At 48.6% G+C, this 16,313-nt stretch overlaps 1 protein-coding gene across 1 annotated transcript; it reads right to left on the bottom strand.

Annotated features, from left to right (window-relative positions):
* Window positions 1–15,290: 15,290 nt before the first annotated feature.
* Window positions 15,291–16,313, bottom strand: LOC123184511 (arginine decarboxylase-like). The gene has a single exon (XM_044596610.1). It carries the CDS (start codon window positions 16,091–16,093, stop codon window positions 15,494–15,496), a length of 600 nt encoding a protein of 199 aa, XP_044452545.1. The 5' UTR covers window positions 16,094–16,313; the 3' UTR covers window positions 15,291–15,493.

Raw genomic sequence — 16,313 nt, forward strand, 5'->3', positions numbered from 1 at the left:
AAGAATCTATTATTTGTTTCCTAAAGCAAATTGCATTAATGGGAGAGGTCCGTTGATTTGGCTAAGGTAGGAAAGAATCTATTATTTGTTTGTTAAAGCAAATTGCATTAATGAAAGAGATCCGTTGATTTGGCTAAGGTAAGAAAGAATCTATTATTTGTTTCCTAAAGAAAATTGCATCAATGAGAGAGATCCGTTGATTTGGCTAAGGTAGGAAAGAATCTATTATTTGTTTCCTAAAGCAAATTGCATTAATGGGAGAGATCCATTGATTTGGCTAAGGTAGGAAAGAATCTATTATTTGTTTGCTAAAGCAAATTGCATTATTGAAAGAGATCCGTTTATTTGGCTAAGGTAGGAAAGAATCTATTATTTGTTTTCTAAAGAAAATTGCATTAGTGAGAGAGATTTGTTGATTTGGCTAAGGTAGGCGGTTTTGAGTAAAGTTATCTTTACTGTAGACATATATTGACAATTAATCAAGTATCAACATCATTGCATGCTTATTGTGTGGAATGTGTGTCCCAATGTTGACAGAAGGTATAAAAAGATTGTCTTGGAATTATTATTTTCTTGGGAAGATATTGCCCTGAATTCTCATTTCTCATCAGAAATTTAGTATACATTTTCGTTGATCTTATTTGCAACATGTACAAGTCAGTAATAATCTAAGGGGGTGCCCTACCGGAGAAGATTATGATAGTTGGACAAGAAACTTGGTACTGTCGTGCAAGGTAGAGGTAGGAGAAATAGGAGATAAAAGCATGCATGGTGGGAGAAGGAAGTCGAGTGTCGCGTGGTAGCTCAGACATGGAGTGTGGAAGAAAGACAATGACGAGATGTATGTACCTACTAGATCATGACCATGAGATATCATCCCATAAAAATGGCATTTGACTCTCATGTCACATGAATTTTCTCTTCGTATATATATATATATATATATATATATATATATATATATATATATATATATATATATATATATATATATATATTTGTTAGTCCGTGGCAATGCACGGACACTTAGCTAGTTAAATTCTAGTTTTTACAATCGGACCTTAACATCTTCCTGGGTCCTCCCCCTCTCGTCCTCCCGAGTCGCCCCCGTGCGGCGGCTGGGAGGCCCCCAGATCCCATTGCCCCCGACTCCCCCTCTCGTCCTCCTCCTCCCTCACCGTCGCCCGAGGGCGCGGATAGGCAAAGCCTTGCAGTCGGCGGCGGCGGCTGGGACTAGGTGCCCTCCCGCTCATGAGGAGCCGGCGCCCCCGGGCTAGAGCGTGACGTGTGGCCGGACGTCACGACGGGGGTTGGCGGCGCTCCGGCGATCCCATTCCCCATGGCAGGCGGCTTCAAAATCTGGGGCGCCACGGTCGCCAGGGACGGCGGCGGCGTGACCAGATCGGCGGCGGCGTGACCAGATCTGGGCTCAGGCGTGAGCTTGGTCTCCGGGTCACGGTCGGCGCGATGGCAAGTGCGACACGTCAACAGCTGGATGGATCTGTGGGATTCCATATTTGTCTAGTCCTTGACTAACCGGGCAACTCAGGGGGAAACCCTAGACCTCCATGGGATCGAGCGATGGCGGTGCTCTTGCGCCGTAGTCCTTCTTCAGGGCATCGTTTTGGAGTTTGCTATGGTTGAAGGAACCAGCGAGGCCGGTGGCGTACGCCCGGTGGCGCAACTGCTGATGAAAATCGCGCCGACTACGGTCATGGCGGACGATGGCGGCATCTTTGATGTCGTTTCCTTGTCGAGGCATCGTTGTTGCAGTTGGCGTCATCAGGCTCGGGATGATCCGGGGGAAACCCTAGATCTGGGTCTCCCAGATGAAACGACGATGACGTTCTTAGTAGCACTTTCCCTCATGGGGGCATCGTTTTGGAGCAACTGATGGCTGGAGGTGACAAGAGGAGGAGTGGTGCTTCATCACACACATTGATGGCGTCGGATCTTGATGGCATGGCGCTCTGGAGATTAGGCGTCTGATGTGCGATGATGGACTCGCGCAGGAGGTCGACGCTCTCTGGCGTCGTGGTGGCGTCGGCGGCAGCTAGACCGGGCAAGATTCATGCAGCAGTACAACTCTGAAGATGGATTGGTGGCAGGTGGCTGCGGCGGCCTGATACCCGGCAGGCGTCCTGGTTGAGGAGCACGCGGGACTGGTGGGTGCCCATACCCGGCAAGCGTCCTGGTTGGGACCTCATGTCTTAGATGTTAGGTTTGGCTGCGAGGTCTGTTTGGTACTAGGCCCAGACTATCAGCATCCGTTCATCAATTGGATAGGAGTAGCAACACTTTTGTTGCCTAGACGGTGGCTTCAGTCTTACTGTTGTATGGCTTTGTAAGGTCTTGTGTGAATAATTAATAAAGTGACTACATGCATCGTCCGGATGTAGAGGCCGGGGGTCCTCCTCCATTTTTAAAAAAACTCCCTCCGTCTCATAATGTAAGACGTTTTCTGACACTAGACTAGTGTTAGAAAACGTCTTACATTATAGGACGGAGGGAGTAGCTGTGATTAAGGATAGCTTAGGGCATCTCCAGCCGCGCCCCCAACAGGCCCTCCCCAGGCGTTTTTGCCGCGCCGGCGCCAAAAAAACGGCCCAGTCGCGTCCCCAGAAGCCCGTTTTCCGCCGGCTCGGGCCAAAACTGATGCCGGCGGACCCAGGCCGAACCCGGCGCCCTGGGGGGCGCTTGGGGAGCCGGCACAAGCGAAAAAGGCGCGTGGGTCCGCCCTGGCGGCGACCGGAGGGCCTTTTCCCGTCGTTTCTTGACGCTTGTCCCTCGCATCCCTCCCGCTCGCTCGCCTTCCTCCCGCTATTCCCTCCCTTTCTAACCCCTCCCGCTCGCCTTCCAGTCGCCGCCATGCCGCCGAAGAAGTATGCCATGCCGCGCGCGGCGGCAACCACGACTGGCACCGTAGCCCAGCCGAAGCAGAGGAAGCCGAGCGCGCCGCCATTGAAGCCACCGGGCATGTCGAACGCCGAGTGGAGGGTGGAAGTTCAGCGACGCGACGCAGTCACCGCCGACCGGCGGAACAGGGCCATTGTTGGGGAACGCAGTAATTTCGAAAATTTTCCTACGCACACGCAAGATCATGGTGATGCACAGCAACGAGAGGGGAGAGTGTTGTCTACGTACCAACGCAGACCGACTGCGGAAGCGATCACACAACGTAGTGGAAGTAGTCGTACAGCTTCTTCCCGATCCGACCGATCCAAGCACCGTTACTCCGGCACCTCCGAGTTCTTAGCACACGTTCAGCTCGATGACGTTCCTCGGGCTCCGATCCAGCAAAGCGTCGAGGAAGAGTTCCGTCAGCACGACGGCGTGGTGACGATCTTGATGTACTACCGACGCAGGGCTTCGCCTAAGCTCTACAACGATATGACCGAGGTGGAATTTGGTGGCAGGGGGCACCGCACACGGCTAAGGAACGATCTCAAGGATCAACTTGTGTGTCTTGGGGTGTCCCCTGCCCCCGTATATAAAGGTTGGAGGAGGGGGGCCGGCCGGCCAGGGAGAGGAGGCGCAGGGGAGTCCTACTCCCACCGGGAGTAGGACTCCCCCCTCCAATCCTATTCCAACTAGGACTCTCGGGGGAAAGGAGAGAGAGGGGGGCCGGCCCCTTCTCCTAGTCCTACTAGGACTTGGGGAAGGGGGGGCGCCGGCCAGCTGTGGGCTGCCCTTTTCTCTTTTCCACTAAGGCCCAATAGGCCCATTAGTCTCCCGGGGGGTTCCGGTAACCCTCCCGGTATTCCGGTAAAATCCCGATTTCACCCGGAACACTTCCTATGTCCAAACATAGGCTTCCAATATATCAATCTTTACGTCTCGACCATTTCGAGACTCCTCGTCATGTCCGTGATCTCATCCGGGACTCCGAACAACCTTCGGTACATCAAAATGCATAAACTCATAATAACTGTCATCGTAACGTTAAGCGTGCGGACCCTACGGTTCGAGAACAATGTAGACATGACCGAGACACGTCTCCGGTCAATAACCAATAGCGGGACCTGGATGCCCATATTGGCTCCTACATATTCTACGAAGATCTTTATCGGTCAGACCGCATAACAACATACGTTGTTCCCTTTGTCATCGGTATGTTACTTGCCCGAGATTCGATCGTCGGTATCCAATACCTAGTTCAATCTCGTTACCGGCAAGTCTCTTTACTCGTTCCGTAATACATCATCTCACAACTAACATATTAGTTGCAGTGCTTGCAAGGCTTATGTGATGTGCATTACCGAGAGGGCCCAGAGATACCTCTCCGACAATCGGAGTGACAAACCCTAATCTCGAAATACGCCAACCCAACATCTACCATTGGAGACACCTGTAGTACTCCTTTATAATCACCCAGTTACGTTGTGACGTTTGGTAGTACCCAAAGTGTTCCTCCGGTAAACGGGAGTTGCATAATCTCATAGTTATAGGAACATGTATAAGTCATGAAGAAAGCAATAGCAACATACTAAACGATCGGGTGCTAAGCTAATGGAATGGGTCATGTCAATCAGATCATTCTACTAATGATGTGACCTCGTTAATCAAATAACAACTCTTTGTTCATGGTTAGGAAACATAACCATCTTTGATTAACGAGCTAGTCAAGTAGAGGCATACTAGTGACACTCTGTTGGTCTATGTATTCACACATGTATTATGTTTCCGGTTAATACAATTCTAGCATGAATAATAAACATTTATCATGATATAAGGAAATAAATAATAACTTTATTATTGCCTCTAGGGCATATTTCCTTCAGTCTCCCACTTGCACTAGAGTCAATAATCTAGATTACACAGTAATGATTCTAACACCCATGGAGCCTTGGTGCTGATCATGTTTTGCTCGTGGAAGAGGCTTAGTCAACGGGTCTGCAACATTCAGATCCGTATGTATCTTGCAAATCTCTATGTCTCCCACCTGGACTAAATCCCGGATGGAGTTGAAGCGTCTCTTGATGTGTTTGGTCCTTTTGTGAAATCTGGATTCCTTTGCCAAGGCAATTGCACCAGTATTGTCACAGAAGATTTTCATTGGACCCGATGCACTAGGTATGACACCTAGATCGGATATGAACTCCTTCATCCAGACTCCTTCGTTTGCTGCTTCCGAAGCAGCTATGTACTCCGCTTCACATGTAGATCCCGCTACGACGCTTTGTTTAGAACTGCACCAACTGACAGCTCCACCGTTTAAAGTAAACACGTATCCGGTTTGCGATTTAGAATCGTCCGGATCAGTGTCAAAGCTTGCATCAACGTAACCTCTTACGGTGAGCTCTTTGTCACCTCCATATACGAGAAACATATCCTTAGTCCTTTTCAGGTATTTCAGGATGTTCTTGACCGCTGTCCAGTGATCCATTCCTGGATTACTTTGGTACCTCCCTGCTAAACTTATAGCAAGGCACACATCAGGTCTGGTACACAGCATTGCATACATGATAGAGCCTATGGCTGAAGCATAGGGAACATCTTTCATTTTCTCTCTATCTTCTGCAGTGGTCGGGCATTGAGTCTGACTCAACTTCACACCTTGTAACACAGGCAAGAACCCTTTCTTTGCTTGATCCATTTTGAACTTCTTCAAAATCTTGTCAAGGTATGTGCTCTGTGAAAGTCCAATTAAGCGTTTTGATCTATCTCTATAGATCTTTATGCCTAATATGTAAGCAGCTTCCCCGAGGTCTTTCATCGAAAAACTTTTATTCAAGTATCCCTTTATGCTATCCAGAAATTCTATATCATTTCCAATCAGCAATATGTCATCCACATATAATATCAGAAATGCTACAGAGCTCCCACTCACTTTCTTGTAAATACAGGCTTCTCCAAAAGTCTGTATAAAGCCAAATGCTTTGATCACACTATCAAAGCGTTTATTCCAACTCCGAGATGCTTGCACCAGTCCATAAATGGATCGCTGGAGTTTGCATACTTTGTTAGCTCCCTTTGGATCGACAAAACCTTCTGGTTGTATCATATACAACTCTTCTTCCAGAAATCCATTCAGGAATGCAGTTTTGACATCCATCTGCCATATTTCATAATCATAAAATGCGGCAATTGCTAACATAATTCTGACGGACTTAAGCATCGCTACGGGTGAGAAGGTCTCATCGTAGTCAACCCCTTGAACTTGTCGAAAACCTTTCGCGACAAGTCGAGCTTTATAGACAGTAATATTACCGTCAGCGTCAGTCTTTTTCTTGAAGATCCATTTATTCTCAATTGCTTGCCGATCATCGGGCAAGTCAACCAAAGTCCATACTTTGTTTTCATACATGGATCCCATCTCAGATTTCATGGCCTCAAGCCACTTTGCGGAATCTGGGCTCACCATCGCTTCTTCATAGTTCGTAGGTTCATCATGATCTAGTAGCATGACTTCCAGAACTGGATTACCGTACCACTCTGGTGCGGATCTCACTCTGGTTGATCTACGTGGTTCAGTAGTATCTTGTCCTGAAGTTTCATGATCATCATCATTAGCTTCCTCACTGATTGGTATAGGTGTCGCAGAAACAGTTTTCTGTGATGTACTATTTTCCAATAAGGGAGCAGGTACAGTTACCTCGTCAAGTTCTACTTTCCTCCCACTCACTTCTTTCGAGAGAAACTCCTTCTCTAGAAAGTTTCCGAATTTAGCAACAAAAGTCTTGCCTTCGGATCTGTGATAGAAGGTGTATCCAATAGTTTCCTTTGGATATCCTATGAAGACACATTTCTCCGATTTGGGTTCGAGCTTATCAGGTTGAAGCTTTTTCACATAAGCATCGCAGCCCCAAACTTTAAGAAACGACAACTTTGGTTTCTTGCCAAACCATAGTTCATAAGGTGTCGTCTCAACGGATTTTGATGGTGCCCTATTTAACGTGAATGCGGCCGTCTCTAAAGCATAACCCCAAAACGATAGCGGTAAATCAGTAAGAGACATCATAGATCGCACCATATCTAGTAAAGTACGATTACGACGTTCGGACACACCATTACGCTGTGGTGTTCCGGGTGGCGTGAGTTGCGAAACTATTCCACAATTTTTCAAATGTACACCAAACTCGTAACTCAAATATTCTCCTCCACGATCAGATCGTAGAAACTTTATTTTCTTGTTACGATGATTTTCAACTTCACTCTGAAATTCTTTGAACTTTTCAAATGTTTCAGACTTATGTTTCATTAAGTAGATATACCCATATCTGCTTAAATCATCTGTGAAGGTGAGAAAATAACGATATCCGCCACGAGCCTCAATATTCATCGGACCACATACATCGGTATGTATGATTTCCAATAAATCTGTTGCTCTCTCCATAGTACCGGAGAACGGTGTTTTAGTCATCTTGCCTATGAGGCACGGTTCGCAAGTACCAAGTGATTCATAATCAAGTGGTTCCAAAAGCCCATCAGTATGGAGTTTCTTCATGCGCTTTACACCGATATGACCTAAACGGCAGTGCCACAAATAAGTTGCACTATCATTATTAACTTTGCATCTTTTGGCTTCTATATTATGAATATGTGTATCACTACTATCGAGATTCAACAAGAATAGACCACTCTTCAAAGGTGCATGACCATAAAAGATATTACTCATATAAATAGAACAACCATTATTCTCTGATTTAAATGAATAATCGTCTCGCATCAAACAAGATCCAGATATAATGTTCATGCTCAACGCTGGCACCAAATAACAATTATTTAGGTCTAATATTAATCCCGAAGGTAGATGTAGAGGTAGCGTGCCGACCGCGATCACATCGACTTTGGAACCGTTTCCCACGCGCATCGTCACCTCGTCCTTTGCTAGCGTCCGCTTATTCCGTAGTCCCTGTTTCGAGTTGCAAATATTAGCAACAGAACCAGTATCAAATACCCAGGTGCTACTGCGAGCTCTAGTAAGGTACACATCAATAACATGTATATCACATATACCTTTGTTCACTTTGCCATCCTTCTTATCCGCCAAATACTTGGGGCAGTTCCGCTTCCAGTGACCAGTCTGCTTGCAGTAGAAGCACTCAGTTTCAGGCTTAGGTCCAGACTTGGGTTTCTTCTCCTGAGCAGCAACTTGCTTGCTGTTCTTCTTGAAGTTTCCCTTCTTCTTCCCTTTGCCCTTTTTCTTGAAACTAGTGGTTTTGCTAACCATCAACACTTGATGCTCCTTCTTGATTTCTACCTCCGCAGCTTTCAGCATTGCGAAGAGCTCGGGAATAGTCTTGTTCATCCCTTGCATATTATAGTTCATCACGAAGCTCTTGTAGCTTGGTGGCAGTGATTGGAGAATTCTGTCAATGACGCAATCATCTGGAAGATTAACTCCCATCTGAATCAAGTGATTATTATACCCAGACATTTTGAGTATATGCTCACTGACAGAACTGTTCTCCTCCATCTTGCAGCTATAGAACTTATTGGAGACTTCATATCTCTCAATTCGGGCATTTGCTTGAAATATTAACTTCAACTCCTGGAACATCTCATATGCTCCATGACGTTCAAAACGTCGTTGAAGTCCCGATTCTAAGCCGTAAAGCATGGCACACTGAACTATCGAGTAGTCATCAGCTTTGCTCTGCCAGACGTTCATAACATCTGGCGTTGCTCCAGCAGCAGGCCTGTCACCCAGCGGTGCTTCCAGGACGTAATTCTTCTGTGCAGCAATGAGGATAATCCTCAGGTTACGGACCCAGTCCGTGTAATTGCTACCATCATCTTTCAACTTTGCTTTCTCAAGGAACGCATTAAAATTCAACGGAACAACAGCACGAGCCATCTATCTACAATCAACATAAACAAGCAAGATACTATCAGGTACTAAGTTCATGATAAGTTTAAGTTCAGTTAATCAAATTACTTAGGAACTCCCACTTAGATAGACATCCCTCTAATCCTCTAAGTGATCACGTGATCCAAATCAACTAAACCATAACCGATCATCACGTGAGATGGAGTAGTTTTCAATGGTGAACATCGTTATGTTGATCATATCTACTATATGATTCACGCTCGACCTTTCGGTCTCCGTGTTCCGAGGCCATATCTGTATATGCTTGGCTCGTCAAGTATAACCTGAGTATTCTGCGTGTGCAACTGTTTTGCACCCGTTGTATTTGGACGTAGAGCTTATCACACCCGATCATCACGTGGTGTCTGGGCACGACGAACTTTGGCAACGGTGCATACTCAGGGAGAACACTTCTTGATAATTTAGTGAGAGATCATCTTATAATGCTACCGTCAATCAAAGCAAGATAAGATGCATAAAAGGATAAACATCACATGCAATCAATATAAGTGATATGATATGGCCATCATCATCTTGTGCTTGTGATCTCCATCTCCGAAGCACCGTCATGATCACCATCGTCACCGGCGCGACACCTTGATCTCCATCGTAGCATCGTTGTCGTCTCGCCAATCTTATGCTTCCACGACTATCACTACCGCTTAGTAATAAAGTAAAGCATTACATCGCGATTGCATTGCATACAATAAAGCGACAACCATATGGCTCCTGCCAGTTGCCGATAACTCGGTTACAAAACATGATCATCTCATACAATAAAATCAGCATCATGCCTTGACCATATCACATCACAACATACCCTGCAAAAACAAGTTAGACGTCCTCTACTTTGTTGTTGCAAGTTTTACGTGGCTGCTACGGGCTTAAGTAAGAACTCATCTCACCTACGCATCAAAACCACAACGATAGTTCGTCAAATAGACTCCGTTTTAACCTTCTCAAGGACCGGGCGTAGTCACACTTGGTTCAACTAAAGTTGGAGAGACAGTCTTCCGCAAGCCATCTATGTGCAAAGCACGTCGAGGGAACCGGTCTCGCGTAAGAGTACGCGTAAGGTTGGTCCGGATCGTCTCACCCAACAATACCGCCGAACCAAAGTATGACATGCTGGTAGGCAGTATGACTTGTATCGCCCACAACTCACTTGTGTTCTACTTGTGCAAATAACATCAAACCATAAAACCTAGGCTCGGATGCCACTGTTGGGGAACGCAGTAATTTCGAAAATTTTCCTACGCACACGCAAGATCATGGTGATGCACAGCAACGAGAGGGGAGAGTGTTGTCTACGTACCAACGCAGACCGACTGCGGAAGCGATCACACAACGTAGAGGAAGTAGTCGTACGTCTTCTTCCCGATCCGACCGATCCAAGCACCGTTACTCCGGCACCTCCGAGTTCTTAGCACACGTTCAGCTCGATGACGTTCCTCGGGCTCCGATCCAGCAAAGCGTCGAGGAAGAGTTCCGTCAGCACGACGGCGTGGTGACGATCTTGATGTACTACCGACGCAGGGCTTCGCCTAAGCTCTACAACGATATGACCGAGGTGGAATTTGGTGGCAGGGGGCACCGCACACGGCTAAGGAACGATCTCAAGGATCAACTTGTGTGTCTTGGGGTGTCCCCTGCCCCCGTATATAAAGGTTGGAGGAGGGGGGGCTGGCCGGCCAAGAGAGAGGAGGCGCAGGGGGAGTCCTACTCCCACCGGGAGTAGGACTCCTCCCCTCCAATCCTATTCCAACTAGGACTCAAGGGGGAAAGGAGAGAGAGAGGGGGCCGGCCCACTTCTCCTAGTCCTACTAGGACTTGGGGAAGGGGGGGGGGCGCCGGCCAGCTTGTGGGCTGCCTCTTTTCTCTTTTCCACTAAGGCCCAATAGGCCCATTAGCCTCCCGGGGGGTTCCGGTAACCCTCCCGGTATTCCGGTAAAATCCCGATTTCACCCGGAACACTTCCGATGTCCAAACATAGGCTTCCAATATATCAATCTTTACGTCTCGACCATTTCGAGACTCCTCGTCATGTCCGTGATCTCATCCGGGACTCCGAACAACCTTCGGTACATCAAAATGCATAAACTCATAATAACTGTCATCGTAACGTTAAGCGTGCGGACCCTACGGTTCGAGAACAATGTAGACATGACCGAGACACGTCTCCGGTCAATAACCAATAGCGGGACCTGGATGCCCATATTGGCTCCTACATATTCTTCGAAGATCTTTATCGGTCAGACCGCATAACAACATACGTTGTTCCCTTTGTCATCGGTATGTTACTTGCCCGAGATTCGATCGTCGGTATCCAATACCTAGTTCAATCTCGTTACCGGCAAGTCTCTTTACTCGTTCCGTAATACATCATCTCACAACTAACATATTAGTTGCAGTGCTTGCAAGGCTTATGTGATGTGCATTACCGAGAGGGCCCAGAGATACCTCTCCGACAATCGGAGTGACAAACCCTAATCTCGAAATACGCCAACCCAACATCTACCATTGGAGACACCTGTAGTACTCCTTTATAATCACCCAGTTACGTTGTGACGTTTGGTAGTACCCAAAGTGTTCCTCCGGTAAACGGGAGTTGCATAATCTCATAGTTATAGGAACATGTATAAGTCATGAAGAAAGCAATAGCAACATACTAAACGATCGGGTGCTAAGCTAATGGAATGGGTCATGTCAATCAGATCATTCAACTAATGATGTGACCTCGTTAATCAAATAACAACTCTTTGTTCATGGTTAGGAAACATAACCATCTTTGATTAACGAGCTAGTCAAGTAGAGGCAAACTAGTGACACTCTGTTGGTCTATGTATTCACACATGTATTATGTTTCCGGTTAATACAATTCTAGCATGAATAATAGACTTTTATCATGATATAAGGAAATAAATAATAACTTTATTATTGCCTCTAGGGCATATTTCCTTCAGCCATCGCCAAGAAGGCCCGCAACAATGCGGCGCGCACGGCGGCGTCCTCCTCATCGGTCGACCACGCGGGGATGATGAATCCACCCGTCGTCAGCCACGCCCAGTACGCGCCCTGGGGACAGCAAGGCCTCGGATCTCCATGGGGATCGTCGTCGCCCGGCTACGCCGACGGCGACGCGCACGGTGGGTTCAACCCAAACGTGACCTTCCCCCATGGCCACCCCACGACGCGCACACCCTCGCCCGCCTTAGTCGGCGTACAGTACCCTCCATACAACTACTCGCCGCCCGCCTACGCGTCTACACCGACGCCCCATCTCCGCCGTGGACCGCTGCCCTTCTCGCAGCTCGGCGACACCGACGACACAGAAGCCGACATGGACGACATCATCGCAACAGGATCGACCGCGGCCGCCGCGTCTCCCGGGTTCGCCACCCACCCAGGACGAGGTAGTGGATCTCAGCGGCGACATGGAGGCCGAGCTCGCTACGTCTACGGCGAGGACGCGCACGAAGCGCAGGAACCCGAGGACGAGGAGGAGGAGGAGGAGGAGCCGGCTCCTGATCCGACGAAGGGGCGCCAGAAGAAGAAGCGGGCGGCTAGGCGAGGCGAATCGCACATCAAGTGGACGTCCAAGGAGGAGGAATGCCTCACCGAAATATGGAAAGTCGTCTGCCTCGACCCGACCACCGGCACGAACCAGAGCTTCGAGACGTACTGGGACCGCATCAAGGCCGAGTTCGACGAGCGGAAGCTCGTCGACCCCTACTTCAAAGGCGTCTACATGCAGCGCGGCTCCAAGGCGATGGCGAACCATTGGGGGCGTATCCAGGGGGCGTGCAAAAAATGGCATGGAATCGTCAAGGAGGTCGCGGCTCGCCCGGAGAGCGGCGCCAGCGTTGAGGATCATGTACGCACGCCGTTCGCCCGCATCTCTTCGTCGTCTACGCCCGCCGCCCGCCAACTGTTTGTTCCTCCATGCAGTTGTTGTGCATGTTCACCATGTATCGGCGCGACAACCTCGACGCCGACTTCAAGTTCCTCCACGTCTACAAGCGCATTGACAAGTGCGAGAAGTGGGCGGAAGTCCGACGTACCCTCGACAAGGCCAAGGAGACATACAAGCCGGACGCGGCGACTCCGGGCGCGTCAGAGGGGCGGCCGGACGGCCACAAATTGGCAAAAAAAGGGGGAAAACGCCGACGCGGCAACCGCGCGAGTGCAGGAGTCCATCGAGCATTGCCTCGCCGACGCCCAGGCCCAGGCCGTCCTACGTGAAGAGAAGACCAAGGCGCGGTGGTCGTCGCTGATGACGAACAGCGCCATCAAGCTCGACCTGCTCCGGACCAACGTCGCCGCGAAGAAGAGGAACACCGACATGGCTTTTCTGATGGGCGGGGCGGACATGCTCCAGAGCAACGACGAGCAGCTGAGGGCGTGGTACATGGCAGAGCGTGGCCTCATCCTGAACCAGATGCAGACGGCAACGCTGACGACGCCGACGACGCCAGCTCCCGCGCCCACGGCCGCACGGACGCCAAGCCCGAACGACGCCTCTACATCGCCGCCCAGCAGTACCAAAGTCGCGCCGACACAGCCCAGCACCGAAGCAGCTCCGACACCGCCGAGCCCGCGCACGCCGACTCCGCCAACGCCTGGAGCCGACCCCGCCGAGTGATTCGTTGCGCACGCGAACTTGCGGCGTGCGGCTCTCTGTTTTTTGTAACGCAAGACTACGTCCGATCGCCGGATTTGTGGCGTCTTTTGTGAGCGGGAACGACCTAGTTCAAATTTCCCGCATCCTGGGGCCGGCGCTTGGGGGCGTGACTGGGAGCTAGGTCGCCCCCAGGGGCCGAACTAGCGCCGGCACGCCCCCAGGCCGCTCTATTTAGGCGCCCTGGGGGGCCGAACGGCTAGAGATGCCCTTAGATGGTTATATTATTTGTGCTGGAACCAGTCCATCAGGTTTAAGTCCTAAACTTTACAGGGATGCTCGTATTTTTTTGGATTTATTTCAGTTTTTTTGGTGATGTTCATTCAGCGAAAGGAGATGTTCCATATCGACTACAAAGTGTTTGTGGTGATTTCGTCGATCTCAAGATATGATGTCGGTTTGGTATCTTGAAGGTGCTTATATGGGGAGGATATGCATGTATTTATATGGGTGACTATATATGCGTGTATGAGATTATTTGCTATTATATTGTGTTAAAAAACTAACAGGTGGGCTGACTCTCTCCCTCAAAGAAAACATGGAATCAATGAAGTCGAAGTCAAGCTGGACCGTAGCTAGGGGTGGGCATATTACCCGATGACCGAACTCCCGAACCGAAAGAACCGGGGCCAAAACTGAATAGACCAAACCTGATAATTACGGTCATAAGTTCGGTCATGTATTCTAGAAAACCGAATTAACTTCAGGTATTTCGGTTTCAGGCATCAGGTACCCGAACTGACCCAAAAAAAACCGAACATGGGCCAATACTGTACAAAATCTCAGCCCATTATCTAAGTTCGGCCATAACCATTTGATGACCACGAGTCCAGGACCCCACGATCTTGTGCTCAAAAGAAAAACGACTCACGACCGTAGCAACCCCGGGTGATGAGGATGACATTGGATTTCACGTACGTGTCGATCTTCCCAGCCTTATGTAGCACACCACATTGTCAACATTTTTCAAATGAAAAACTCAAGTTGGTTGAAATTTGCGTGCGGTCATGGACGCGTGCGTGTATATAATAGAGATTATAGGATCAGTTAGGTGATCGGGGAGATATTCCTTGATATGCAAGATAGCTCTATACAAGACAATTATTAGGAATATCTCAACTAATATCGCAACCATAACACGTTACAAACACAATTCACGCACACCCTTATACATGACTGTACACATTGTTTAATATGATTAGCTTTGACAGCAAGACGTTTATAATGACTTCGTCAATCTCAATGTCCGCCGGTTCAGTTTCTCCAAGGTGCTCAAAAGGATATGTACGTGTTTGTGAGCTTTTGTATTTGTGCTTCGCAAAAAGGAAAACTTCGAAAGAAAATTATATCCATATGTCAGTAGTGTGGTACCACTGCTAGGCTTTTTGATTTGGCTATGTTTTTCATATTGTAACAAACAGTTGAAGCAGCAGCAAGTTAAAAGAAAGCTTCCATTTTTAGAAAGGGGAAAATAAAGAAAAAGAAAAACGATGAAGGAAAGTTGGGGAAATGCTAATGTGGGATTTGAAGTGCCATGATGAATCCAGTATTAACCAAATATCATTCTCTGAAAAGAAGTATTAACCTTAATACCACCTCCGACTTCTTGTATAGGCGCACCCTTTTCATTGTAGGCTTTATTTTTTGGGCATGGACTGCCTCGCATGAGTCCATACAAGTGGGTTGATTATTGAGAAGCGTCTTGAATTCAGTTGCAATGAATATCTAGGTAAACCAGAGATCTAGATCAAGATCTATGGATGTGTCTAGTTATACGATGTTGGTCGGAAAGCAATATTCCCTTAGTTAAAAAAGAACAATGAAGTGCTTTCACCCAGTTGCCAAAAAGAGAGAATGTTTTCACCCTTTAAGATCAACTAGTTCATTGTTCGTGCATTGCTACGCTGGCATAAATATTATAGTGGTTTAACACGTGTCATGTACTTGTGAATCCTTATACACATCAACTTATATTGTCGAACTATTTTCCACATCCACCACTACTACCATAGTGGACACATTGATACATAATAAACAAATAATAATAATCGTAGATCCCCAAGCTTCCACGCCACATCGTAGATCCTCTCGGCCAGCAGCCCGAACCTGCCGTGCTTGCCGGTCGTCGACCCGAAATAGCCCAGTAACCTAGTGAGCAGCTTGGCATGAACACCAATGGTCGGCTCGACGCCGAGCCTGCGGCTCTGCTCGACGACGATGTCGAGCTCCTCCTCCATCTCCAGCACGATGACGGCGCTGAAGCCCATGCCACGCGCCGCCAGGGTGAGCGCGACATAGTCCTTGTCCTTGTAGCCGTTGCACACCAGGTAGGCGCCCGACTTGGCCCTGGTGAGGAGGCAACTCATGGCGGTGAGCAGATCCGGCTTGGAGCTGGCCTCGAGCCCGTGGTCGTGCTCGTGGCCGAAGCGGACCATGTCCTGCACCACCGCCTCGTTCTGGTTCACCTTCACCGGGAACACCCCATGGTACGCGGAGTGGTACCCCGTGTGCTTGATGGCCGCCGCGAACGCGACATGGAGCGCGTCGAGCCGGTGCCGGAGCACATCAGGGAAGCGGAGAATCATGGGGAACTTGAGCTTCATCTTCTTCTTGCCGGCGTGATCGGCGGTCGTCGTGTTCGTCGCCGCGACTTGGTTGATAACGGAGAGCAGGTCGTGTTAGAATAAATCCAAGGCCGTTGTCAATCTACCGAGGACCAAGCAATCACACAAGCACGACACCGAGATTTGTTAACGAGGTTCACCGATATGGCTACATCCCCGGGGCATGACTACGGGCGCTCCTTCCCATGACACCGTCACA

Source organism: Triticum aestivum, chromosome 2A (assembly GCF_018294505.1).
Source record: "Triticum aestivum cultivar Chinese Spring chromosome 2A, IWGSC CS RefSeq v2.1, whole genome shotgun sequence".
NCBI classification, from domain to species: Eukaryota; Viridiplantae; Streptophyta; class Magnoliopsida; order Poales; family Poaceae; genus Triticum; species Triticum aestivum.